This window comes from Lagenorhynchus albirostris, chromosome 1 (assembly GCF_949774975.1).
Source record: "Lagenorhynchus albirostris chromosome 1, mLagAlb1.1, whole genome shotgun sequence".
Taxonomy (NCBI): Eukaryota; Metazoa; Chordata; class Mammalia; order Artiodactyla; family Delphinidae; genus Lagenorhynchus; species Lagenorhynchus albirostris.
This window is the reverse complement of record NC_083095.1, coordinates 81,076,962-81,104,595: the sequence shown is the minus strand read 5'-3', so window position 1 is coordinate 81,104,595 and position 27,634 is coordinate 81,076,962. Positions and strand designations below refer to the sequence as shown.

The window sequence follows — 27,634 nt, the reverse complement described above, 5'->3', positions numbered from 1 at the left end:
AAGTGAGCAAAATGCAAGATGTTTAATTGAAGTGAAACTAAAAACTAATATTAAACATATTATTCAACATCCCTGTGAGGGCCCTTTAGATAAGAAAAGGAAAGGAAATTCTCATAGAGTGAGTAAGTAGTCAGAGGTTGTTAATTACTCCTTGTGTGAGAATTAAATTTGCTTAAGAGGGAAGACTGTAGTAATTATCTGAGGTCAAGGGGCCCATCCCCCATCTGTCTGCTCCTTTGTCAAATTGAGATAAAAGTCCCACTCAGGTCTCCTAGCAATGGGGAACTCTTCCGGCACAAGTGCTTCCTGGACTGAACAAGTTGTAGTCGCAAAGTGTGTAAGTCAGTTGTTGGGAACATGAAACAAATCTTCTAAAAGCCAGGCAAGTTATAAACTGTGACTCATGGCTGGACCAGCCCTCAACGGCCACTTAAATCCAGAATCTAATTCAACTAGAGCTGCAAATGTACTTCCTGGTATGAAGGAAGAAGGGAAGTAGCAATACTGGGGACTTAGCCTGGCCCCATCCCAGGTCAGGTCCTGCACCTGTGCTGTTCTCACTGCCTCTCAGAGGTCGCAACGCTAGAGCCTTCAGACCCCAGGCAAGAATGAAATGAAGCTCGAGTTTCTGGCAAGCTGGAGAGGTGGCCTTGTCTGCCATCTGTGTTCCTAACAGGACCTGAGGAAGCTGTTGTGGGTGAACAGTGAGTGTTTTGACCCAGATATGCCTCACCTTGAACTCAAATGCCTTTTTTGTTTTTTACACCAGCGTAAGCAATTTATCATTTATTGTACCTTCTAAGGTAGAATATCTACATTTTTGTTTTGATTGTTTGACATACTTCTCAATTGTAACAGAATGTCTGCCCATGAGTAATGAGGTGCATAAATTTTTTTTAAAAGGGGCATTTTGGGCTTCCCTGGTGGCACAGTGGTTGAGAGTCTGCCTGCCGATGCAGGGGACACGGGCTGTGCCCTGACCAGGGAAGATCCCACATGCCGTGGAGCGGCTGGGGCCGTGAGCCATGGCCGCTGAGCCTGTGCATCCGGAGCCTGTGCTCCGCAACGGGAGAGGCCACGGCAGTGAGAGGCCCTCGTACCGCAAAACAATAAATAAATAATTAAATAAATAAAAAGGGGCATTTAAATTACCTCTTCAAAGACCATCAATGTGACCTGAGAGAACACTCTCAGGAGGAAAGGTTCAGTTTGGGGATCAGTTTTAACTAGCTGGTTAATCATAAATCTGAAAAACATCTGGGTATAGGACATCTTTTCCAAGAAAAGTTATTTTCTTGCCTGTCATTGAACACTACCTAAGCAGGCTTTTTGATTACTTGATAGTCTGCAGCAGCTTCATCATGTCTTGGTAGTAAGTGAAAATGGGGTTAGGGCAGAATAAGGGGAAAGAAACTTCAGTGACCAGAGGTGAACCAGTGTTTTTAACAGAGAGGTCTCTTCAAACAAGCCTTGTGTGGGTAAAAGCCAACATCTACTTTATGAGAAATTGTGAGGTGAGAGGGGCTCATATTTAGGCCCTGCAAAGATCAAGAATGTTGAACCTACCCCAAATTCACTTTCAAATTAGCTCTGACTTCGTAATTTTCCTGGTAATTTCCCCAGACTTGGGAACTAAAAATAGAGGTAAAGTGGCATCTAATAAACCTATCTTTTAGGATAACTGACTATTGTGGGGGGAGGTAGAGGAGGAGGAAGATACGAGACGGGAAGGTAAGATGGGAAAGGGAGGGGGAAAAGGAAAGGAGATAGGAAAAGAGAAAGAGAGAACTCTGCCAGTTGACTTCATTTCCACACGAATCCACCCACTCTGAGCTTCTGTTGTTGCTTTGTTTATGCAAAGTAAGCGGGGCTGAGACAGAGTGAAAGAGCTGAGAGATCCACGCCGAAGAAGGCAAAAATAATTTTTAAAATGTAAATGAAACTAAAATTCTCTCTCTCTCTCTCTCTCTCTCTCTCTCTCTCTCCCCTCTCTCCTCCCTCTCTCTCTCTCTGTCTCTCTCTCTCTCTTTCTCTCTCTCTCTCCACCCCCTTTGGGTCCGGGCAATCCCTGCCTTCAGACTTTGAAATGAAAACACGCCGAGGAGGGGCGGGTGGGAGGCCCAGCAGCAGCAGGGAGCGTTGTCGGTGACCGAAGGAGCTCTGGTGAATATCAGGTTCGGATTAGTGACAACTCAGAAGTCACGCCGGCGGTTGGGGGAGGGAAGTTTGCCAAGGTCTCCGAACTCGACGGAAGAGCGAGTTGCCTCCCTCGGCGCCGGGCGGAGCTGGGCGTACCCAGAGAGACCTCTGTCCCGGCCTGAGCGAGCCCCGCCGCGCTCACACCCCGCGCAGAGACTGAGTTTGTCAGCGATCATAAAATGGGAATTGATTATTCCAGCCACCATTGATTAGGGAAGAATGCTTACTGCAGCAGCGGGGGAAAGGTTAAGAGGAAATTGACCTTCTTCCTAGGTGACATAAAGTCATTAGGTAAATGAGATATTCACACAGGAGCTTTAAAAGGTCATGCTCAATTTTTATTTGTAGCCTGCAAGAGTCAACCTGGAGCTTCGGCGTAGGGCAGGGACCCCGCTTTCCAGGCTAAGTGGACCACAGGAAGAGAACTCTCTCGCAGCGCGGCCAGGGCCAAGGGTGGGGGTAGGTTATTGTCTTGCGAGGATCGCACTGGAATTGGCGGGGGCCTTGGGACCCCGAGCACTGGACCTCCTGCCAGACCCGTGTGTGCGTTTCTGTGTACACGTGTGTGCGCGTGTGTGTCCCTCTGGGGGGTCTGTGCTTCGCACCCGCGTCTCCTCGGTTCGATTCGCCCGCCAGCAAAGGGGTGTAGGGCCGAAGCGGACAATGAAAAACCCTTACCCTACCAGAGCCGGCCATGTCTCAGAGTGAAAGTGTTGTTCTTTTTTTCTTTTCTTTTTTTAAGGAGAGGAGTGAGAGATGTATTTATGCACATATTTATCCCTCTAATTATAGGAATTAATCCTCTTACTTATGACTAAAAGGTAACGTCGAAGGACGTCCCTTTGATGTGGAAAAGCATCATTTGTGACTCACATTCAGACTGATTAAGGAATAATTGTTGTTAAACGCTTTACAAGAGGAGAGTGGTTGAGGGGCATTCGTAATTTTACGGCTTAGCACAAAATTAAACGTAATTAAAAACTCAGAAATTCCAACTGATTTTCCAATTATTTTTATTGTCTGAGCTAATTGTTACACAAGTGTATCACTTCTCCCCAAAGGCATTACAAAAAAAAAAAAAAGGCAACCCTACCTTTCCCAAATATTCGCCGTGAGGATTCACAGCTTTCTACAGGTACTGGCCAGGTAAAGACCTTCCTCACTCTCCCTCCCTCGGTCCCACCTCGTGCCCCCGCTCCACCACTGTAATTAAGCGTTTCAGCCACTCTCCCCTTTCTGTGAGTTCCTACAACACCTTGGGATGTGAGAAAGTGATGGCAGTTCTCTTCTGCAGATCATTACAGTAAAACTGGAAGTATCTATAGAAGACTGATGAATTTCTTGAAGTAACACTTGTCATACATGGTGGAGAGATTTTTTTTAAAAACCTGAGTAAACACAGATCTCTGGGGGCCATCCCTCGATGCCTCTGCCTTCGAGTGTATGGCAGGAGGGAGGTAACAGGCAAACAAGGACTGGGGGATGTTTATAATCGTGCACACGAAGACATGCAGATGCACGCAGAAAACTTTCTTTTGCTTTCCTTTTTCTTTTTCTTTTTTTTTTTTTTTTGACCAAGGTTGGGTATGGAAAAGCTTCTCATTGGATTGTGAATTTTTTTTTCTAATGTTGGGATTGCCGGCATAAAGCCAAACTATCTTTGTATGTATGGCTTCTCTTAATGTCCAAATAGATTTATTTAAATACATTAAAAGGTTTATAAAAAGTGCTTCAGTGTTACAGAAAGAAACACATCCTCACAGATAGTCCAGAAGTGGCCCTGTCTTTCCTATCAGTCTTGGAGGGAATCCTAGAAAACAAAATAAAAAGCATAAAATTAGGCAGAATGTGAATTTATAAATTTCAATTAGTCTAGACTGAGAGGGTGGAGCGGTGGAATGTTTGCGTTTCAGTAATTTCTCTGTGATTTTTTTAGGATAGAGACTTCAGTGGATTCAAGCTTTCTATCCGACTTTCCCATCTACCCCTCATAAAATAAATGAATGCCTCTGATCTGACGTGCCAGGTGAAAATGGGTAGAATTAAAACTGTCAATTCTGCTTCCAACTTGTGTCTTTCGATTGAGTTCAAAAGCTTTTAAAGGTAAAACGTGCCGATCATTTATATATATAGTTTCTTTTTCTCCTATCACAGCTTTTAAGTAAAACGAAAGAAAAAGTATTTACATTTCCAAATTCATTTTCCCTGTAATATTTGAATCCTGCAGGTAATTTGATGACGGACCCTAACACGTGTGAGATCGTGTGCCCAGCGAAGCCCGGTTTACAGGAGTGAAGCCAAGGAGGTACAGTGAAGTCCGGTTTTTTGGTTTTCTACCTAAATGGTTTATTTGGAGCTGAGATGTGGCTATTTAAACCTGAAGCTTTCCAAGTGCTACAATACTATTTCAGAGAAAAGGTTGGAGTAGGCAGAGTTGGAAAGAAAGGAGGAAGGCTCTCTTTGAAAGTTAGAAATGGTGAAAAAGCCATGTAATCCGATGTGGAAAATTGAGTAAAAGAGGCACTGCACACTTTGGCTGAGGCAAAGATTGCTGAATCCTTTGAAGAAACTGACACGGATTTTCCAGAGATGGGAGGAGAGAGAGAGACAGGGTAGGGGTGGGGGAATCCTAGGGTGGGCATTTTATGTAAATGAGTAAATTCGAAATGTAGTACAAATCCAGTATAGTAAAACTGACAGTTCTGACAGTATTGACAACATAAGTATATGTTTGAACACTGCACTTTCAGACACTTAACCGATGAAGCAATAAAATAATTCGACTACAATATTTCAAATAATCGACATTGATGTTTTGATACATCATTTTTATACTCCAAATCGATCTATCACTCTGAGGCTGGTCAATTTTAAGTAAAAACGGGCTGCAATTATTTGCACCTTGGCTAATGATGACCTAATAACCGCCCTCAATTAATTACACCGAACTGTGCTTTCTTCCTTCAGTATGGGAGTGGGAGGGGGCAATTCTTGAGGATGAGAACCTAGGATTGTGTCATCCTCCACCCTCCCTTCTATTTTTGAGATTGTGGGGAGGGGGGATTTCTGAGTTGGGAAGAGGTCTTTGTGTGATCACAGACACTGCAGACTGAGGCCCCCTCACTTCAAGTATCCACTGACTGGGTCTGTATTGGAGGTATGGTCCTCACTTTGCAAGGTCAAAACTAAATTTTAGAAAACGCAATCATAAAGTTGAGTGAGTCTAACTGTCCCCCAGGCCCATACCCTTTCTTCTGTTTCAAGGAGTAGAAGGAAGAGATTTGCTCAAAGGAGGACTGGAAATTTCTCTAAGGATCAGAGTGTGTGTGGAATGTGTGTGTGTGTGTGTGTGTGTGTGTGTGTGTGTGTGTATGAGACAGACAGAAAGAGAGAGAGAGAGAGAGAGAATTTTAATCTAAAGCACCCAGTTGGAGTTGAATCTCTCCTTCTGTCCCTATATCCTCTGATGGCTCCCCACACACTGCTGAAGGTTTACCGGCTACTGTTTTATAAAAAAGCCACAAATAAGAAGACAAATCTCTTCGAGAAAGGAGGAAGTATGCTGATGAGTACTGCATCCTCAAGCGAGTTCCCGCAGTCTCTGCTGTCTTTTTCTTCTTTGCCCCGTGAGGTTTCCAGTGAGCTTTCCTACTCCCACTTTTCTTTTCCACTCCTCTCCAAATTTGGTGTGGTAGTGGTGGTGGGAGAGGGAGGATAGAGCTAATTTATTTAAAAAAAAAAATCCTGGACAGGCCCAGTATATTAAACTGGGGCAGTCCGTTGTGCTGTAGGGATCCGGCCGGCGGGAAGGGGGGCAGCTGGCGCCCCCAGCCCAACACTCTCCCGAAGGTCTGTTCCCACCCCTGCGAAGCCCCGACACTTCCTCAAACTCGCACTGAGACTCGGCTTCCTGACCTAAAACTTAGCTGGGCTCCACTAGACGGGATTCCAGTGTCTGATTTCTTTCCTCCAAACTTCACAAATGCAGTTTAAACCCCTCCAAACCACCGACGGCTGAGAGGCTGAGACTTAAGCAACGTGTTAAGCTACAGTAAGATGCGACTCAAAGGCAAAGGACGTGTGTGACCCATGCTGGGTGAAGGTGGGGGTCCCAGGATAGCTCCCCCGCCGGAGCATCACTTGGTTCCGAGGGTGTCAGCCTCTGACCGGGTCTTTCCAGCTGTCTGCGCGGCAAATGGGGGTGGGAGCTAGAAAGGGGGAAGCAGGAAGAGAGGAAAGAGAGAAAGGGGGGATAGGATCAAGATTGCGGAAGAGACAAGAGAAGGAGAGAGGAAGATGTGAGGAAAGAAGGGAGGATGGAAGAGAGCGCGGGAAGGAGCCAGAGACAGCGAGAGAGAGCTCACTCGCGCTTGGAGCCCCGCCAGATAGCGCTAGAGGGCTATTTATTGAAATACTTTCCTACTGCGAGATATTGAAGCAGCTAAAATTGGGAGAAATAAGAAATAAGAGCAAAAGGAAAGAAAGTAAAATCATTCCACCCCATCTTATGTAAGAACATAAATTGCGGGGTGCCTTATTGTTATTAATTGGGGGGAGGGGCATATGGAAGAAAGCCTAAGTGGGGAAAGGACCAGGAAACAAAAACAAACAAAAAGGGGTCCCCATCCCTCCCTTTGTCCCAACTCGGAAGAGAGTGAGCAAAGTTAACAGGTAAGAAAGCAAGTGGAATTCTTCCTAGAGCAACTTTCAGAGCTTCTGGTTTTATCGCTGGGAAGGTCAAGAACATTTCACAAGGATGAGCTGAGGTTTATAGAGAAGAGATGCTTTTAAAGTAATAGATGGCTGCAAGGGGGTGGGGAGGGAAAGGCAAACACGTTATTGGAAATGCCAAATAAAATATATATTAAAAATTCCAACTGTCAGCCAGCAGGTCGGAGCAGAAAGAGAGACCCGCTGCCTTTGTCCCAGTGATACTGGGTTCAGGGCTGTTTCTGCAGGACCGCAATCCAACTCCTTGAATAACAATTTATACTCTGGGAGGCTTGGAGAAGAGAGCTAGACTACAAAAATTCACTGTTGCATTCAGAACGCAAATAACAGTGAAGCAGATAGAGAGAAAAGACCTAGTGACAGAGGTGGAGTCCAGAGAGAAAGGAAGAATAAAATATTTTGATCCTTTTTACTTGCTGAAGTCAGTAATGCAAGACAGAACACTTCTTTCAAATAATATTTTACTCTAAAATATTGGTTTGGTTTTATTCTAAAACCCCAGGCATCTCAATTCTAGCTTGTCATTTTAAAATTGCACTTTCCTTTTACCTAAAGGAATTTTTTGAATTAAAGTAATAATATCTTTCTTCCAAACCAGCCAACAGAACCTCCACAAATAAAAATTAACCTTATAGAGGGGGGAAAAAAACCCCAAACCTGCTTAATCCAAAATACTCCAATTCAAAACATTAACTAAAGTTACAAATAAGATTACGGTTGGATTTATTTGCTCCTCTAGCAAGGCGTCAATTGTTCTAACAGCTGTAAGAAGACAAAAAGGATTTAAACCCAGCAATTTTAATACACAGATTAACACTTCAGACCTCAGAGTTCTGAGGAATTTGGAGTTATCTGTGCTGAGAACCTATTACTTTCTAGAAAAAAAAAAAAGGTGAAAAGAAACACAAGCTCCTAAAGGAAGGTGGGCAAATTCACCTAAAACAGAGTCTCGGTTCATAACTGTTCATTTCAAATTAAATACTCTCCGTAAAGCCAATGCCCTTTAAATTAAGTATAGGTATAGAGGCATTCAATTCTTCTTTTAAATTTTTGAATGTTACCTATAATATCATTCCATGTTGAGACAAAAAAAAAAGTAAAAATAGAAAAGAAGCAGTTCTCAGAAGTCTTGGGGATGCTCCAATAAGAAAGAGGTGATTAAAAACAGACCCTTAAATTTGAAAGGCCCGATTCCCCCTCCCATTCACCCCCCCCAATCAGGTCCCTTCCCTTTCACCTCTTTTTTTATGCAGTGCCCTCACCCCCACTCCAGAGCTAAGTAGCCGATTTGGGATTCTGAAGAAACAGATTTCAGCATCCATATTTGTTCTGGGGCACTTGTAAAATGCGATTTGTAGAAGGTCTTTAGCCTTCTGATTGTCTTTGAATTGTTTTTACTGAAACAGATCTTTTGCAGTTAATGAGTCCCCACGCAGCTGGACAGCTCCTCTCGGACACTGAGAACTCTAACCCCAAAATGACCCCAATTTGACACCGCAAGATGAAATTTTACCGCCTGTTAAAACCATTTCCAGCCTGGGCAAACGGAGCTGACTGTTGACGGAGGTGTGTGCCGCCTCCTGCGACCCCCATCTCACGCCTGTCTCCCGGGCCTGCCCCACCTACTTTTCCTTTACCCCAAATGTGGGAGAGCAGATGAGCCTCGCAGCCCCGGTGGGAGTGCGGAGGCTGAGAACTGAGCATCAGCAACAACGTACTATCGGACTAGAAAGCAGAAAGCCTGCGTACCCCACTGTTTTTGAATAGCTTCCATGAGACTGCAAAATTGGGGGTTAGGAGAGACCATGAAGTTCTTAAATGTTTTTCAGCTCTATTAATAAAACATCAGCAAGTTGGTGATTAAAACTAATAGTCCTTTAAATTCATCAGACTGACCAAGAACTGACATCATGAATCACCTCCAACTTGATCTTGTGTGCAATTCACTGCACTGCGATGCTATCTTAAACTAACGGTTTCATAAATTACGTGCAACTAGGTAAGTGAAATTTCTTTAGTCGCATGAAATTCGGGGTTCTCCCCTTAAGCAACTGGTGAAGTTTTAAATGACACATATTTTCCTCCAGGAGGACTTCACTTTTAACACACTCACACTTCTTAACTAAGGTCTTTGGAGTTAAGAATGATTGGTTGGTTTTTTTCTTGAACAGTATCTCAAAATGTTCTATTTCTCTCTCCTTCCCATCTGTAACCAGATTGTCCCAGTTACTTGCCTTAAAGTACTCAATAAAAGGCAAAAGGAGTTACAGAATATTAGAGAGAGAGAGAAAGAAAGAAAGGAAGAAAGGAGTTTGGGTTAAAATGCCTTCTGCATCACCCAAAGGATGAAAACACATGACAATAGAGTTCGAACTTTTTTCTTTTGTAAAGCTAAAGATTATCACGGAGTAATCAACCCATTAGCTTAACAACTGTTTGAAAATATAGAAATCATCAGTCGGTCTGAATTGTTTTTACTCGGATGCACTGCCAGGGAAGAAACTTTTTTAAAAAATCCTAGTGTAGTTTTTCTAAATAAAGGCTGTAGGAAATGCTACCTCACTTCACAATATCATTATGAAAAAAAGTGATGGTAAGAGAAGCAGGAGAAGCAGAAGGTAGCAACTTTGAATGTTTAAACTTTGCGATGCAGAGGTTCGGTTCGAAGTTGATTTTTACAAAAGAAGTATTTATCAAGGAAACTGAGTTCCTTTTTAAAAAGAAAAGTGGCGCTTTCTGTACAGGGCATTTAAAACAACAGTAACCCTATTGGCGACAACAAATATGCAATACTGAAAATAAGAACAGTTAGAGGAGTTAAAAACTGAAAAACTGTATAAACTTCTCAGCTAGCGGCGCTGAACGGGGACCGTGGATCCACCAATATAAAGACCTCGGCAAAGTCGAAAATGCTCCGCAGCGAGACCACTTTGATTTTTTTCTCTCTCATCTTTCCGCCCCGGCTAAACTAAATTCGAACAACTGCCTCCTATAATAAAATTCTGGAGGTCAACTTTTTCTTCTCTTTTGCATCTTCTTTTTTTACTCACCTTTTCTTATACGTCGACGAACAACTCAGCAACAAATAAGGATGCTTTTAATCTTGGAGTTCTTCTGGGGAAAAAAAATGAGGAGGTGGAGGGGGAAGGACCCTCCCCCCCAACCTGCAGGTTTCATACCAGTCGGCTCTTGCAGGCTTGAAGCCCGGCTTAAGAGTGGCTGAAAAGTCTAGCCTGGGCTAGACTCTCCTCCCCGAAGCTCCGCGCGCCCGGCAGTCCTTGCTCCGGCCACCCCGGCAAATACCGCGCGGTCCGCGGCCCCTCTCCCTGACGTCGCGCTACACTCGCCTCTGCAAGCCCCTCCGCACTATCTTTCTTTATATGTAAGGGCCGATTTCCCGCAGACATCATTGTTATGATGGCTCATTTAATCAAACTGTTTAATTGCTCTGGTAATCACTATCATCATCACAGGTGCTCAATCATTCATCATTTTTGGAGGGCTTTATTGACCTCCGGAGCTCATTCCCCAGCCCTATTAAAACGGGGCCAAATTTCTCCGACTCCGCTTGGAGTCTCTGCAGGCTACGATCTAAGCCCAGTTGAGAGTTGCCCGAAAGCTAACAGTGAAGCAGAGATGAAAAGGGAGAAGGAAAAAAAAAAAAAAGCCTATCCGCCTTCTCGCCTTCTCCCTCTTATTCTCATTCTCTCTCCCCACAACTCCCTTCTCTCTCTCTCCCTCTCTCCCTCACAAACACACACAGAGTATTTTATTCTCCTTGAGCGCCCCCCCCCCCAATCTCCCGGGAAGTCGGGTCAAAGCCACGCGCAGAGGATTCGCTACTTTCTACTCTCCAGAATGGGTTCAAAGTTGGAGAAGGAGGCGGCTGTTGAGGAACAATCTGTTTTCAATTCTCTGGGCCGGGGACCATGAACCAGGGCGAGAGCCAGGAGTTGGGGAGAGGGCGCGCTCGGAGCGCAGGCCCCGGCTGCTGGGCTGCCGGGAGCCGGGGGGCGGCGGGGGCTGCAGAGCTGAGCGCGCCGGGAGACCGTAGCTCCGCCCCCAGCTCGCGGCTCGGAGTGATTGACGCGCGGCCGCCGTGATACCCGCGGCGCGGAGGTGAGGCAGGGTGCAGCTCCAGCCAGGGATTCGGCGAGACATCGGCTAGAACTACTTTCTACGCAAACCATGTGGGATAGTTACCTTCTTTCCCTCCACTCTCCTCCTTTTCCTTTTTGGAAAAGTTCATTCGGAGTCGGCCCCATCTTCCTGATACCCTGAAATTGCCCGGTGTAACTAACACAGCCATTAGCCGGCGATACCGCTGACTGGCCTCTGCGCCCCCGGCGACCACAACAAAGCTGGGCAGGGAGTGCCGGCCAATCCTCCTTGCTAAGCATTCTCTCTCGCTATGCATTCTCTCTCCCCCCCCCCCCCATGCTTCCCAGCTCTAAGTGAGATCCACTTTGGAGTCGCACACCAGTCGCGCGCGCGTGTACACACACACACACACACACACACACACACTTTGGCAACATCAGACAACATCAAACATCCAAACGACTCCCTCCCATTCCTCCCTCATGATTCCACCGCGGGCCCCAAAGACTCTCCAGGGTGGCCCTTGTCCGCAAAGCTTGAAGGGAGTGCTCTTTGAGTTAAGCTGGTCTCTTCTTGTCCTAGAAAAAAATGAATGTTGACAAGGGTCCTGGATCTGCACAGGGAAGAAAGTACCACTTAAAAAAACAAAAACAAAAACAAAACTCTAGCCGGGCGTTGGTACGGTCTGCAGATCCTGCTGCCTCTGGGTGTTAGCAGAAAGCCTTCGGGGCGCGATAATCGGCTGGCAGAGGAGTAGGGGGCCCGCGGAATTAAAAGGAACAAAAGCAAGAGCGCCATGCCAAACGTCCCCGACACGACCTCGTTAGGCAGGAGCCGGGAGTGATGGGGAAGTGAACTAGAAGCAAGTTTTTTTTTTTAAATTAAAAATCTGAGGCTGTACCGTACTTTCCCTGTGGTTTTCTGCAGTTTTCCTCTCTGCGCTCTCCCTGTCCTCTTCATTCTCATTCTCTTTCCCTCCCTCTTTCCTCACGTGCGCGCGCGCGCACACACACACACAGGCGCACACGCACGCACACACACACATACTCCTCTTCCTCCCTCCTCCCCCCTTCCCCCGCGCCTTCCCCCGCGGAGGAGCAGCCTCGCTGATTTGCTCGGGTCGGCGGGGCTCCTGCCTCCCCTCCCCCTCCCGCCCCCCGCCTCCCGCCTCTCCCGCCCCCCCAACCCGGGCCGTCCGATCGCACTCGCTGCATATCAGAAGCTCCGCGCGGCGCGCTCCTCCTCGCTCCCGCTCCCCACTCCCGGGATGTGTCTCCGCCGTACGACGGGCTATGGCCACCACGACTTCCGGGTTCCGTCATTTCGTTCTCCCGCCGCCGACCCGCGCCGCCAAACTGAGGCTCTTCTATAAGCCAGGCAGCAGCCAACCTGCCAACACCTACTGACACTCACTCATCTCCCAGAGAGAGAAAGAGAGCGAGAGAGAGCGAGCGCGAGAGAGCGAGCGCGAGTGAGAGCGAGCGAGCGAGCGAGAGAGAGAGGGAGAGACAAAATACCTACCAGGAAAGGGGGGGAGGAAGTCCAGTTTTTGCAAACTATTCATTTTTTTTTCTTGATTTCCCCCCCCCTGCTTTCTTTGAACGATACTTTAAAGAGAGAGGATCATATTATAGATACCGCGGGGGCAAAGCTAAGGGGGGGGAGGAAAAATTCAAGAAGCAGAAACCCCTCGCGGAGTTTTACTGGAAGAAAAAAACGGGTCTGAAAGATTCCTCCTCTTCATCATCATCAACCATCATTCATTCACTACCTTGACATTCCGGGCTTTGATTGACAGCTGGAGTGGCAAAAAGCCATGAAACACGACAGTTCGGTTACATGTGGGCTGCTGACGGGCCGCTCGTAACCTTCAGTTCGGGGGCTTGACAATTTTTTTTTTCTTCTTTTTCTTCTTTTTCTTTTCTTTTTTTTTTTTTCCAACTGAGGGGAAGAGAAGAGAAAGAGGGGGAAAGGAGGACCGAAGAGGAGGAGGAGGGGAGGGGGGAGGAGGAGGAGGTGGAGGAGGAGGAGGAAGATCAGGAGGAGGAGGAAGAAGAGGAAAAAAGAGAAAAAGAAGAAATATCACAGGAAAAAAAAAACTCTTCGTTGTCTTGCCTGGGCTTTCCCCCCCCCTAAAAATAACATATTGGAAAACTGGGAGAAGTCTCCTTGGTTTGGAAAAAAAAAAAAAGGAATCTTCAGCCTAGATCACTTTCTTATCCGGACTGGGATATTAAATATACGACACATCCAGGAGTTTATTGGAGCGCAGACTGATGGCGCAAAGGGTAGGTTTAAATCTCCAACACTTACCTAGATATAAATCCTCTCCTAAGAGGGGCCTGTCCCGATGCCTCCTCTCCCTTCAACGCTGCTGCTGCTGCTCGCTGCTTGATGATGGCGGCCAGTATTTTAAAAAATAGCAGCAAAATTATTCATCGGCTTCTTTTCCCCCCCGTGCCTCTGCGTGTGTGCGAGTGTGTGTGCGTGCGTGTGTGCGTGTCTGGGCGCGCGTGTTTCAACGCTGTGCGAGCGGGCGGGCGGCGAGTGCGTGTGAGTGGTGTGTGTGTGTGTGTGTGTGTGTGTGTGTGCGCGAGTGCAATTGTTACACGCTTTCGCCTCGCTCCAGCTTTTACCCCAGCAGCGCGATTCCCCCGGTTCTCCTGCTGCCGCCGCTGCCGCTGCTGCGCCGCTGCTGCCGCTGCTCCCGCGGCTCGGGGCGGGCACCGGCTGCGTAGGAGCCGCCGCCGCCGCCGGGGCCGCCGCTGGGGCCGCGCTGCCGCAGCCGCTGCGCCGCCGCCTAGACTAGCCTGGGCTGCTTGTTTTGTCTCTGAAATTGACAAGGACGCAGGGAATCCGCTGCTAAATAATGTTTCTGGTAACTTTCACATTATTCCCCCCCACCCCACCCCCACCCTCTGCTCCCTGCCCCCGGGGAGGCACTGGCCCCAGCCTTCCCTAGTCCTCGGCGTTCTCGTCCTGATTATTAGCGTTTTTCTTCTCTTTATTTTGTTTCATTTCGCCTTTTGATTTATTGGATCCTCTGGAGGAGGCGAAGGGGGGTTAGGGGTGGGATCCGGGGCTTCCTCCTCACACTAACTCCACTTCTCCCTCGGTTGGCTTGCTACGGTTCTGCTGCCTCCCGCCCGAGCGGGACCTCCCGGCGCCCCCTCAATCCCCGGCCTCACCGCCCCCTCTCCCTACTCTAACGCTGCTCTCGGTTCATACTTTTTCATCTTTTAAATTTAAAAACACCCCCCTCCCCAACTTTCAACTCCGTTGTTTCGGCTGGTTTGGTTTCTGTGTATTCAACTCGTGCTCGGTACTTTTCTCCTTTATGACTTTGTTTTTATTTGTATTTTCCTCCCTCTTTCTCTCCTGCCTCCCCCCCCTCCCCGTCGCCCCCTCCTCCTCCTCTCTCTTCTTCCCTTGGCCTTCTCCCTCTCTCTCGCCTCTATTCCTTCCCCACTTCTCTCCTCTCTCTCTTCTCCCTGCTTCTTTTCCTACCCTCCCTCGGCTCTCCTCGCTCTCTCTCACCTCCTGCGCCCCCCGCCCCTTTGCCGGGTTCTGACAGTACGATGAGCTGCCCCATTACGGCGGGATGGACGGAGTAGGGGTGCCTGCTTCCATGTACGGAGACCCTCACGCGCCGCGGCCGATCCCACCGGTTCACCACCTGAACCACGGGCCGCCGCTCCACGCCACGCAGCACTACGGCGCGCACGCCCCGCACCCCAATGTCATGCCGGCCAGCATGGGATCCGCTGTCAACGACGCCTTGAAGCGGGACAAGGACGCGATCTATGGGTAAACCAACCTCCACCCCCTCCTGACCCAGCGTACTGTGTGAGTGCGAGTGCGAGTGTGTGTGTGTGTGTGTCTGTCTGTCTCTGTGGGGGGGGGATGAGGGGGTGGACGACCAAGTGGGGAGTTATTTCTCCTTAGGGTAGGGGGGCGGAAACCGCTGGCCTTAGGAAAGGACAGGGAAGGGGGCCTGCTCTTCTGCCCCTTGCGTGTAAGTCCTGGGGAAGATTTGGCTTCCTCCACCGCCACGGCCCCGTCACTCCGTACCCCAGAGCCGGGAGTGACTGATTCCTCCGAATCTGGCCAGGGCCTTCTCCCCAAGGACGGGATTCCTGGCCAAAGGACGCAGAGCTGGTCCTTCCAGGCCCCCTAACAGAGGCCCCGACGAAGGAGAAAGTTTCCTGCCGATGAGAAGCAACTTTTTTTTCCTTTTCTGTTTCCTACCGAGAGTCTGGGAGTCACTAAATGCAGTTGGAGCTGGGATCAGGGCTGCTTCTGTCGGCCAGGAAGTCCTAATCACCCTCTTCTTAATTCTCTGTAAATAAAGGGGGCAGACCTTGAAGTGCAGCGGGGTGGAAGGGGCTGCTGCTTGCACAGAGCAGCTCTTGGGGGGAGTAAGGGAGATGGCTGGAAATTATTTTAAATTCTGAGAGAACTCGGGGAGGGATGGGGGTGCACGGCCCCAACGTGTACCACTCGGGCCCTCCCAGCTGAGGGTAGGTGGGGAAGGCTGCGGGATGCCGAGGGGAGGGGGCAGTGTCGGTAAACAGCAACTGCGCCTGAAGCCGGAGGCCGCAAGCATCCCGAGGTGTAGCTAAACCGCCCAGAGGAACACAAAGGACAGGCGCACACGCACACTTCCAAGTTTTAACACTCGATTTATTTATTTTCGCCAGCTGGAGAAATGTGGTCTTTGAAAGGAAGCTCTCGGCGTGTACCATTCCTATTATTTTGGTCCCCTCACCCGGGCTTTACTAGAAGTGGAGCAAACAAGTTTATAAGGCAAGGGGGTGGAGATGTTAGACTGAGGAAAATATCACTTCGGGGGTGTGTGTAGGTGAGCCTTGGGCCTCCTCTGGAATGCCCATTAAAACGTGGAGTTAAAGCAATTTTGGATTTCACGGAGTGTTCCTCTCTTGGGAGGTCAGGGCTGGGTCTCAGGGTTTGGTTGGGCGGCCTCTGTCGTGCGGGGAGTGGGTCTGGATCAACACCGGGCTCCGGACTGCCTGAGCCTATTGGCTGTTTTCATTACGTTCGAACCGAGGCTGTTTTTACTTGGCGGGCTAACTGGCCAGGGGCTTCTCCTACCAGATCTGAGGGAGTCCTGAGCTGAGGGAAAGGGCCAGGCCGTTTTTCCTTTCTGTTTCTGGCCCAGGCTCGGCTGGCTGAGGAAGGGTTGTAAAGTATGATGCGTGCCTGTGGTAGAAAGGAAGGAATCCGAACCCTCCAAACTTGTTGATTACAGTTCTTGCTCCTTCCCCTCTGCACCCCGTCTCCGTGTGTGTGTCTCTGCGTGGCGCTGCCCGTTAGGCACCCGTTGTTTCCTCTGTTAGCTCTGGTCTTTGAGAAGTGCGAGCTGGCGACCTGCACTCCCCGGGAACCCGGAGTGGCCGGCGGAGACGTCTGTTCCTCCGACTCCTTCAACGAGGACATCGCGGTCTTCGCCAAGCAGGTCCAACCTTCCTGACCCACTCACCCTCCTGCAGCCCCTCACTCCCCCTCCCCTTTCCTCAGAGCTTTACTTGAAAGAGAAGGAAGAGGCAGGGACACCCGATCTGTTCCTCCGGCCCCAGTCCTCGCTCCCCATCCTTGAGCCTGGAGGCAAATTGGAAGAAGAGATAAATATGGGTGTTTGTTTTTCCCCCCAGCCAGGAATACAGGGGCTCGACCCTCGAATTAAAGTTGACCTGCTCCTAATCTGGGGCTTGGCCTTTTCCCCCGCCTGCAGCTACTTGAACAAGAATTGGGGATAGGGGCTTTGAGGGCCCCGAGAGTGCCCGGGAGGGAAGGAAGCTGGGCGCCTTTCGGGGCTGTCGGCGCCGGCGCGGAGGTGAGGGAGGCTGCGAACCATAGCCCCGCGGATGGCAGGATAAGGGGGTACTTGGACCCAGAGAACGGCCCTGAGTTCTCGGCTACAGCTCAGAGGTTCCAGGTACCCCTAAATGGGGCCAGAACTAGGAGGCCCTGATTCTTTTTCAACCAACCCCATTGACTGAAGGCACTAGTTTGTTTCATGTATTTTACCAAAGCCCCTCTCCTCGTCTCCGCCACTGCCCCTCCACCGTCCCCACTCACACACCACGGTTTAGTCGGTGACAGGGTTTCTCTTCTTTTAAATGGAGTGGTAATTCATGCTGACTTTTCCCTGCTTCCTATAGGTTCGCGCCGAAAAGCCACTTTTTTCCTCAAATCCAGAGCTGGACAATTTGGTAAGGCTCACTGTTTCTTGCCTTTCCCCAGCCTGGGCCCCTTTCCTTGCCCAGAAGCACACACTTTTCCCCGGAGCTCCGGGGAGTTCGAGCAGAGCCCTCTTTTGAAGCTCCAGAGCTACGGGGAGGAAGGGAAGAGCTTAGAGCCCCTGCCGGGGAGCTGGGAGTGAGGGGCGGGTTGGACGTCAGGGCGAGCAGAGCCCAGGGAGGCAGCGAGCGGGGACGCGGCGCCGAGAGCGAGAGCGAGAGCAGGGGATGCGCCCCAGGTCTCGGCCCCGGGAGTGAGGCGGCGAGAAGTGAGTGATTTCCTCTGTTTGCCAGGGCAGGCGGCCGAGCCCCGGGCAGCTAACCCGAAGGAAGTCACCGCCGGCGCGGCGGAGGGCGGGCCGCGGAGGTGGGCGTGGGGGTGAGGGGCAGGCCAGCGCAGGCCACTTTTAGGTGCGATTCTTTTGCTAATTTGCACGATTTCAATATTAAAAGTACTTAAATCCGCTTTCAAAGGCCCTGCCTCACCATTCTTCTAGAGTATTTCCTTCTTCAGTAAGGACGGATTTCGCAGGGTGTGCTGTTCTAAAAAGCTTTCTCACTCCAAAGAAGCGACTTTTTTCTTCCTTCCTTCCTTCCTTCCTTCCTTCCTTTCTTTCTTCTTCTTCTTCTTCTTCTTCTTCTTCTTCTTCTTCTTCTTCTTTTTTTTTTATTTTGGCCTGAGGTCGAGAGAGGCGACGTTAAAGAGGACTGAGGCGGAGAAAGAAGGCCTATCCCTAGGAAAGCAGTGCTTGTAAATAGCTCAGTAAACGTGAGGGGTAAAGATACTAAATGCTTCGGCATAGGTTGAGTCAGATTCCTACCCCGTAGCCAATGAGGCAGAGATGATCAGTAATCACTTGGTTTTTCTGACGATTTCTTGATGTGTGGGCTTTGCCTGGCCACTTGCCTGGGTCTTCTCCCAGCCCCATTCCCTCACCATCCCCCACTAGAAACCTCCGAGTCACAGGCGTCACAGAGCCTTAACTCCGCACTCTAAACTTTTCTTCCAGATGATACAAGCAATACAAGTACTAAGGTTTCATCTTTTGGAGTTAGAAAAGGTAAGCAGGAAATGACACTCCCCACTTTGATTTGGTCACTTCCCTCTCCTGGTTGAGTTGGGATGTTTTTAAGAAACCTCCAGGCTGAGGGATTGAGAACCTGGAGAGATTCTGAGCAACTTGTTACCATGTACTTCCTTCACATTGCTTCTCGACCCAGGGCCTCAGAGGATGGGTGAATTAGGACAGCCCTGTCTTTTAAAGTAGCCGCCGCCCCCCTTTTCCCCAGGCGTTCAGGATTATTTTGAAATGCAGCAAACCATTTGTGTTACTGGACATTCAGCCTGCCTGCGTCTCTATTAGGCTCAGAGCGTGCATTAGGTGCTGGCAGAGGGAATCATCCTCGCTGGGTTGTCTTTACATTGCTCTGCAGCTCAATCACTTTCCCCTGGAAACATACAAAATTCCTAGCTTATTGAATCGCAAATGCTAATGTTGTTCCCAGTTCCAGCGTTCTAATGTTTTGATGTTATCATCAAATCGGATTTTCCCAGTCTGAACCCAGTTATTTCCAGTCCTGTTTCTGCTCCCTTCATTGTAACTTGTTGCTCAGGGAAGTCTCTGGAGAATAATATCTGCTGCAACAATTGCTCTATTGTTTCCTCGCCTTCAACTATTACACCCATTAATTAGAGTTAGTTTGGAAGACATAGCACTGTTGCTCTTTCCAAAGGTAACCTTGCAACCTGATATTTTTTCCCTTTAAAAATGAAACAAAACCATGACAACAACAACAACAATACAAGCTGAGCCCTCCACCTTAACCCTCCTTCTAGGTCCACGAACTGTGTGATAACTTCTGCCACCGGTACATTAGCTGTTTGAAGGGGAAAATGCCCATAGACCTCGTCATTGATGAAAGAGATGGCAGCTCCAAGTCAGATCACGAAGAACTTTCAGGCTCCTCCACAAATCTCGCTGACCATGTAAGTCTGTGAGCCTTTGGCATTCTTTTAAGACCACTGGGCAAAGCATTTTTGAAAAATTTGTTGTAACCTCTAGCTCCACTGACTGAGTTTTCTTTTTAAATAATCTAGTCTCTCTGGGGGTCTTTTTCTCCCTTTCTCACTACTTCTGCCATACCTTTCATCTCCATTTCCCCTTTCTTGGACTCCCTCCTTATTTATGTTGAGAACCTAAAAAACCAGGGAGTCGATAGAGTGATTTGTGCTCTTAATGTGTAAAGTTTCCTGGATTTGGTGACTTGAGTGTCAGCAAATCGTCTGTTTGATATGGTGACCGCTGCCTTTTCTGCTTTCTCAACTCTAATCATTGCAGCAGGGAGAAAGAGGCAAGAAAGCTAGCTGGACAGGATGGGGGAGAGAGAGAGGACTGAAGGAAAAAAGAATTGGGGAGCGAGGGCTGATTTCTCAGTCTCTTGCAGAGATGACAATTCTGAGAATTACTGGCAATCTTGCATTGCATTCGAAATAAAAGGAGTGAACACGTTATAGTTTTCTGAGCTTTTGCCGTATAGAAACTTACTGTCAGTATGTGGACTTATTGCCAAGTGCGTGAGGCATCTTCATAATAAAAGGCAGTAACCTTGATAAAACAAATATTAACAATGTATTATAGAAAGCCGAAGGGAATTCTGATTGAGTAACCATAGGTTAGTGGTTGAATTTTAACACAAACAGTTGGTGAATGAGGACGGAGAGTAGAGTAAGAAGGGACTGTGTGTATCAGGCCAGGAACGGAGATTTCTTTCTATTCTCTCTGTTTTTAATCCTATTTTGGAACCGATCTAGTGAGTCTGATGCAAAAAAAAAAAAAAAGCATATGTAGTGAGACTGAAAATTTGAAAAAGAAGCAAAGAGAAGAAAGATTGCAGCTGGTAGGAAAGGCAGGAGTGGCGAGGTTAAAGAGTGGGTGTGAACAGCAGTTTATTTATAGGAACCCAAGCCTGGGGGTGGGGGAGGCGGTGTCTATAGATTATAGTCGATTGAACTCACAACCTAAATGATATAGGCTATAGTCTCCTAACTTGGTGCCTGAAATATTAATTTAACACTCCGTGGAGTTAAATGGGCATCGAGGCTTGAAGGCAGTTTGTATCACCACCATCACCCCCCAGTCCTGGGTGTTAAGAGGAAAGAGTTGAGATGCCTTTGAGAATAAGTTTCTCCCCCGCCTTCTCCAAAGGTTTTGAAAATGTACAGTCACAGATTTTAATTATTAGCCTTTGTGCTGTATGGAAAACCATACAGCCTAAGGACAAAAGTTAGAAAGAAAGAAAGGAAGGAGAAAAGAAAGAAAGAAGAAAAGAAAACCTCAGTCCTGAAGTCCAGTTCTGAGACAGAATAAATACTGTGACGTTGAAAGCTCCCATGCCTACCTTTCCTCTTGTCTTTTCCCGTCATGACGCAGGAAACGTTGGGGAGCTCTTTTGTATATTGAGTGTGTTCTCTGGAATCAAATGGGTGCGACAAGCAGCTATGGAAAGTTTATTTGCTGATATGTGGCTATATGATGTGTGGTTGTGGTCTGCAAGGCATGACACTCTGTTCAAAGTATTTGTTGTTGTTGTCATTTACTTGTTTATTTTCATTGCTTCCTGTTTCTGTATTCATATGCATTTTGCACTGTTGGGGGGAATGGGAAGAAATCTAGTTACATGGTTTTGTAGGATGAGAAGTTCACAGTTGTCTGCAGCCAAAAGCTTTTCTTGTGCCATTTCTAGGGGTCTTGACTAGGTTTTCTAAAACAGTTTCTTGGCAATTGTTTTCTCAAGTGGATGTATGAACTAGAGCATGCTGATGTTTACATAGAAGAGATAAGGTAAACTAGGCTGTCTATAGTATTGGCTGATAGACAATGCCAATTTATGGAACTATTGTAATATTAAATTACACTCAAGAAAGAAGTTGTACCTAGGAAGAGAGTGCTTTAATAATATAACAATCATCATCTTTGAATAAAAGAATCAACTGGAACATTTGTTGCTTCTCTTTGAAGCCCCCAATCAACTATATATGACAACTGATTTATTCTGAACCCATGAGGTCTTGCCACCTCATTGGGCATCATAATTTAAAACCTTTTATTTCCTAGAGTCTGAACTATAACATTTTTACTTTAGCCCCCTGCTATTTGTTTTGAAAGGAAGCAATAATTTGTTCCACCAGCAAACCGAGTGGGAAAGGGCGAAGTTTGCCATGGACTTGAATTTTTTGCAGGAGGTGAGAGGAAATCTTGGAGAGTTTTTACATTTTTGATATTTCTGTACCATAGGTATATGGAATGTATTCATTCCCAAGCCTTGCCCCTACAAAGTGAATCCTCTTATGTTTCAGCCTCTCCTGCAAGCTTGCCCTCCTCCTTCAACACCCCCAGCCACAAAAAACGTGAAAATACCTCAGACCCACTACCTGAAAAGTGGTAGAGTGGGACATTTTCAGCATGTAAATGTATATCCAATTTGAATCTCCAGGTTTACTTTTTCATTTGCTTTGATATGCATATTTAATACATTGCCCCAGGCTGGATCTCATTTGGTGCACACTAGTGCAGGGGTGATGATGAGCCACTTCAGAAGGACCAAGACAGCATGTTGTTTTCTCTGTTTTATCTGTTGGCCCACTATTCTGATCTACTGGCTTCCTCGTGGTTTTATTTGCACATGAAATGCTGAGAGCATTTCAATTTATTGGCTATGAATAATGACAGCTAAAAAAGAAGTGTAGTTTAATTTGTTGTGTGCCAAGGTTTCTCTTCTGGAGGTGACAGTTTCTGACAGCTGTTTGACACCCCCAAAACACATACACCTCTATCCTTATTAAGTGATATCAAGCTACTTTGTGTGAGTGTGTGTGTGTGTGTGTGTGTGTGTGTGTGTGTGTTTAAGGAAGGAGCGGGCAGGGAGAGAGAGAGTGAAAGAGAGAAAAGAAAGAACAAGTGTGTGATTCTGCGTAGTGGAAAGCAGAGAGAGAAGCGTCAGGAGCAAACTATTAGGTACCAAAAGAGCTTTTGATTTTTTTATTAAAATTTTTAGAAATAGAAATATGTAAAAGTAATTGATATAAATATCTTGAAAGCAAGTATTTTGGGCTGACTTTTAAGAATGAGTTTTACATACTATTGCTTATTAAATGAGGCTGTTGTCTTGCTGATTTCACATTCCATAATTTTATATAAATAATCTGATATAACATAGATGCATTAAAAGAAGACAGCGCTAATGTCTTACCTTCCATACGTTAAATTCAGTGAAGATACTGAATTTGTTCATTTCTTATTGACACCTACATGATGGGCATACTGATAAAAGGACGTTTGGAATTAAATAGAAAATAAAATTTGCAACATTGGCTACTATTTCGTCATGTTTAGTAGATTCATAGTGAATGCTTGCTAATATTTTTAATATTATAAAGTCTTTTATCTTATACCCTTACTATAACATAAGAGTAATTTTTATAGGTAGGAAACAGCTATTACAGTATTCTTTGGGATATTAGGGAGAAAAAATATGATGGTGAAAGGAAGTAGAACTCTATTTTCCAGCTGCAGTTCATGTTAAGTTTCCCAGACGTTCAAATTTATTATGTTTAAAATAAACATGTCAAGTAACCAATTCTTGAAAAAAAGTTTCAACTTGAAAACTGTTGTGGCATGATCATGCTTTTCCTAGTCTGTACTATTTCTGAATAATAGGTGATATCCACATTTTCTACTTTATGTAATTTTAGATCGGGTCTTTAGCTCTAGTGCAGACAAATGATGTATTTTATTTGTCTGCACTGTAATATCTTTATACATATAAAGATATTACATATCTTTAGATCATGTTTAGATAAATGAACTATATTTGTTTTTCAAATACGTTCTCTGACCTAAGCTCCATTCACCTGAAGTGCATACAGTAATATTGTTATTCCTAATTAATGTGCATAAGGAACTACATTTTATTTATTTATTTATTTTGGATGAATTAAGTATAGGGAAGAAAATACAATTGTATCTACTAACAGTTAATGGCAGGTGCCTGAAAATTGAGTGGCTCTGATAACCTGACTAATAAAAGAAAAATTATTTTAATTTCTACGTTGAAAGCTGTATTTTAAATGAAAATATTCTCTTGTTTTCTTTTGCATCTCTGAATATGTCAAATTTATTTGTCTGTACAGTTTTAAAAAATGGGTTAAGTCAAAGGGAAGAATCCCTAGAACCGAACCTTGCTTCTGACAAAATTCAGGCAAGTGTCTGAAAAATCAGCCGGGAGTGGGCAGTGAGGAGACAGATAGGTTTAAGTGATTGGTCTATAGAATACCAAGGGGTAATATTGGGATTTGACTAACATTAATAATATGAATGATTTATTTTATCAGATAGTTTCTTACATTCTAGTGTAAGATCAGACCTCACGGTGTGTTATCCAAGGTCTCGGGGGACCTGTTCCGGGCAAGTTCTACCTCTGAGTTCTGTCTACCAACTCAAGGAGACCTGGCTGGGGGCATGGGCTTTCTGTCGCTGTTGTGTAGTTTCTGGTGGTTGATGGCTTTTCTGTCAATTTCCCATCAAGAATAATTGTGTTATTGAAATCATGTAGGTTGTGCAGTTGGAGTCTGCTTTCAGAGAAACTGTGATGAGATGAAATTAAACAAAGGTGCAGTTGACAACCACAGACATTCACTATCAGATTAAAACTTTGATATATTAAAAATTCATTTTCCCATTTTTTTCAGGCTAAACGTCCTATACAGTATCCCAACACAATTCAAAATTATAGGAGACATTTTATAACGTGATAACACACCAACAATAAATTTCTGTCTTCTTTAAAAGTTGCTCCATTAGATGGAGGAGGAATCATTTGCAAAGAGTACCTGCCACTTCCGTGAGAGTTGCCCACATATTAATTCCCAAAGTCTAATAGAGGGTGGAAGCGGGGAGATGAGGGAAAGACCCCGGCTCTATTTACATTTTTAAAGAGTGAGTCCGTGTTCTGAAAGCACACACAGTTCTGAGTTCTTATGTCAACTTTAGAATAACAAAGTTGAAATTCCACCATTTTTTTCAAACTGTACAACTAACGTTTTTAACTTTTATAGGCTTGACTACCTCATGATAGGAGTCTTCCTCTTCTTTTTAAAAATAATTTTTGCACAATGTTAATTAGGAGTAAAACATCTTAAAGTCATAGGAAACCTGTAAGTTACATGAATTATGTGTACTGATACAAGCATATCGTGCCTTTATTGTGTGACTATCTCAAGTCAAACTAATTTTGCATGCTCCGTTTGCTGATTAAAGTATGTTTATATATGTTTATTCTTACTTTCTACCTACAAGTACATATTCTGAATTACTTTACAGTATTTTCCAAGTTCGTAGGTTTTTTCTGGCTTGGTGTTATGTATCGTGTTTTAGTTGTGTAGGTTCCAGAAAATCAAATGCTTTAAGTATTTTTTAATAATAGAAATAAGAAGTGGAAGTGACCTTAGGGATTATTTTGTCTGACTTCTTAATCTTAAAGAGAGAAAGGAAACAAGTCCCAGGGAAATGAAGTTCATCACCTGAGGTCACATGACAGTTGGAGGTGGCACCCTTGAGTCTTAATTCCAATTTAAGGCTCTTTCTCCTATACCACATCCATTGCATCACCTTTTCATTTGGGGTCTAAGATGAGTTTCAGATTATTTTAGGTAAACTTGTGTGTAGTATAGCTTCTTTTTTTACTCCTAGAAGCTTAATACATTTTACTTTCCCATTCGGTTTTGTATTTATTTAGAAATGCTTACACATTTTACTCCACTGCCTTTTTGTAGTGGAAGAACCATGAGCTGTGTGGAATCATTTCAACGGTCCCGCCAATTCAATGGGACTTGTTAAGTATTGTCCTATAGGCAGCCCCCCCCCCCCGCCCCGAGAAATACCATAATGGTGTAAAACGTTATAATTTCCACCATATCTGCAACCTCAACAAAAGAGGCACGGGGAGGATTTGCTTTCTATGCCCAGAGACACCTATCCTCTCTATGCTCTTTCCTAGATTTAGCAAAATTCAATGATGGTGCTAAATCAATTTTTTTTTAACTTTCAAGGGAGAAAACACTGGCAGAATTGTGTTTTCTAGGGAAAGCTGTGTGTAAATGAGAAACAGAGGAGAGCAGCAGAGTGATCTCCTATGGCCCCGCTACTACAAGCTCTCCCCATCTTGTCTCCTGCTTTTATATTAATTACAACTTGCATTATCAGCTGTGAGTCTGTAACCCAGCAAATAGAAAATACTGCCCCTGGAGACCTAGCTTCTTGTATCTATTTTCCATCTTCTTCTATTGTGCTCCACTCAGTATTCACTGCTTTCCTCCTGCTAACACCGCTCTTTAACGCAATTACATAAGAGCAAGGACAGTACCATATTTGACTCCTAATTATTAAAGCCTCTGGGAATAGAAGCATGTTTCCTTCTTGCCCTCGGATGTCTTCATGATACTTTTGGCTGAAGAACAGGACATATATTGTGCAATGCATCTACCTGACTACTCACCCACACACGTGCCCACAGAAAGCATTTCTCTTTATTTTTCTACGTACGTCATGTGTTTTACATGCTTTCATATGCCACTTTGGTTTCAAGATTCACTAAACTTCTGCATATAATTTGGCAGAAAGCCAGGCAGTTATTCTTGAAAGATGTAAACTTGGAAACTATCCAGGGAGGGAGAAGAAGAAAGGAGTTGTGATACAAACAAATATTTCAGTCTGAGAACAAACCAGTGTTATGGGTAAAGGACTATATTGTATCTATCCATGTTGCTTCTAAAGTTTTTTTATGGAGGAGGTAGCAGTTTTTTATTGGCCAGATTATCAATATGTGTCTTTGATCAAGTCACCAGGGTGTAGCTGAATACAGAAAACTTTGGGGTAATTCTTCAACTTGAAACCTCAGAGGCATTCAGCTGTTTTTCCCACTTTCAAGTTAGATGAATATCCTGGAACTAGCTTGTGTCAGTCTCTCAACCTAGATCATAAACCTTGAGACACTCTATGGAAATAAACATCTTGTGACACTTTTGTAGGACAGCATCTTTGAGGATATGAGGGAGATAAGGCGGAAGAGACGGGGGCATGGTGGGTTAGATAGTGAACTTGAGCAAATTTCAGGACTGGGCTGAAAACCCAAGACCCAACTCGTTTGGAGGAACCAGCTGCTCTAGAAGTAATATTTGCTTACGTGGCCTATTTCTCACCCCTTTGGTTTAGAGACCACCTCCTCCAGAAAACCAGGGAAGGAAATCAACTGAATTATAAACTAGTGAGGCTTGACTTTAAAACTCAGTACAGGTTTGACTGAGGGGGACAGACCAGTGCTTTCCATTGCAGGAAGTCCTTCTGAGTGATCCCTTAAAATCATTCTAGCACCCAAACAGAAAAACTCGCTGGACCTTCATGTGAACGATTATATAATAGCTATTAGATGACATTTGCCTTAAAACATAGTTGAGGTGTTAGTGGTTAATTAGTGTAATTTTCATGAGGGGTAAGGAGCTTTTATAGCAGCCAGCTTAATAAAAAGCCTGCAGTGCATAAAATTTACATCACTTGCTGTGTGCACTGAAAAGTTTAGCTTAGGTGACTGTGTTGCCTTTTCTAAAAGAAGGTTCTAGCCAGTGTTGTTGCAGGACTAAACTCACACCATGCTATTCTTTGTTTGTTTGTTTCTTCCTTCCTTCCTTTCTTTCTTTCCTTCTTTCTTTCTTTCTTTCCTTCTTTCTTTCTTTCTTTTCTTCTAGCTCTTTATCTGATTACCATCGGCAAACAGCTGACGCGAAGAGGTTGCAAATCTTGAAGAGTCCCTGTATTGTTTGCTTTTAGCTTGAAACTATTGGAGGGGTTTCTAATTTAGATAAAAAGAGACATCACAGGCACAACTTTGTCTTCATACAGGCAGCAGAGAATCTTGGTTTTCATTTTATTCTGCTCGACTTTGTTCCCTAATCTACTTTCGAAAATGTATCTTTACTTTAGAGATCTATACCTGTGCCATCTTCACAGTCACAAAATTTCTGCTTAAGGTTTTCCCTCTGAATCAATGGCTTGCATGATAGCAGTGTCAGCAGCATTATTTGATAGAGGTGTCATTAATCTCTAGAGCTTTGGGTCATTTCACCATCTATCAAAATTGCTAAATATTAATTTACAGTGGTTTGTAGCAGGTCTGTAGAGGCAAACATGTTTTTTGTTGTTCTTCTTCCAAATGAGACTCGCTCCCTATTTTGTCTCACCATGGTTTCTTGATTTCATTTTGGTGAAGTTTTATGTTCTATTTGTACATTA

At 45.5% G+C, this 27,634-nt stretch overlaps 1 protein-coding gene and 1 long non-coding RNA gene across 7 annotated transcripts in view; one reads left to right on the top strand and one right to left on the bottom strand.

Moving 5' to 3' along the window:
• Positions 1–3,195: 3,195 nt before the first annotated feature.
• On the bottom strand, positions 3,196–12,962 carry LOC132531110 (uncharacterized). Of its 2 annotated transcripts, none has more exons than XR_009544019.1 (3): positions 12,803–12,962; positions 9,981–10,044; positions 3,196–4,009 (listed from the first exon to the last, which is right to left on the bottom strand). It is a non-coding gene; the product is annotated as an uncharacterized LOC132531110 (long non-coding RNA). The 2 variants fall into 2 exon arrangements; XR_009544017.1 differs by having other exon boundaries at positions 9,981–10,041.
• Positions 12,963–13,186: 224 nt separating this feature from the next.
• MEIS2 (Meis homeobox 2) overlaps positions 13,187–27,634 on the top strand; it is a 201,176-nt gene continuing 186,728 nt past the window's right edge. For 2 of the 5 annotated variants that reach the window (XM_060168644.1, XM_060168662.1), the window contains exons 1-6: positions 13,187–13,319; positions 14,606–14,838; positions 16,366–16,507; positions 17,214–17,264; positions 18,302–18,352; positions 19,129–19,278. In XM_060168644.1, the coding sequence (XP_060024627.1) occupies positions 13,308–13,319; positions 14,606–14,838; positions 16,366–16,507; positions 17,214–17,264; positions 18,302–18,352; positions 19,129–19,278 (639 nt within the window). In that variant the 5' untranslated portion in view covers positions 13,187–13,307. Of the gene's footprint in view, positions 13,320–13,837; positions 13,910–14,605; positions 14,839–16,365; positions 16,508–17,213; positions 17,265–18,301; positions 18,353–19,128; positions 19,279–27,634 lie in introns of those variants that run through there. The other 3 variants (XM_060168653.1, XM_060168669.1, XM_060168679.1) reach the window with 2 other exon arrangements.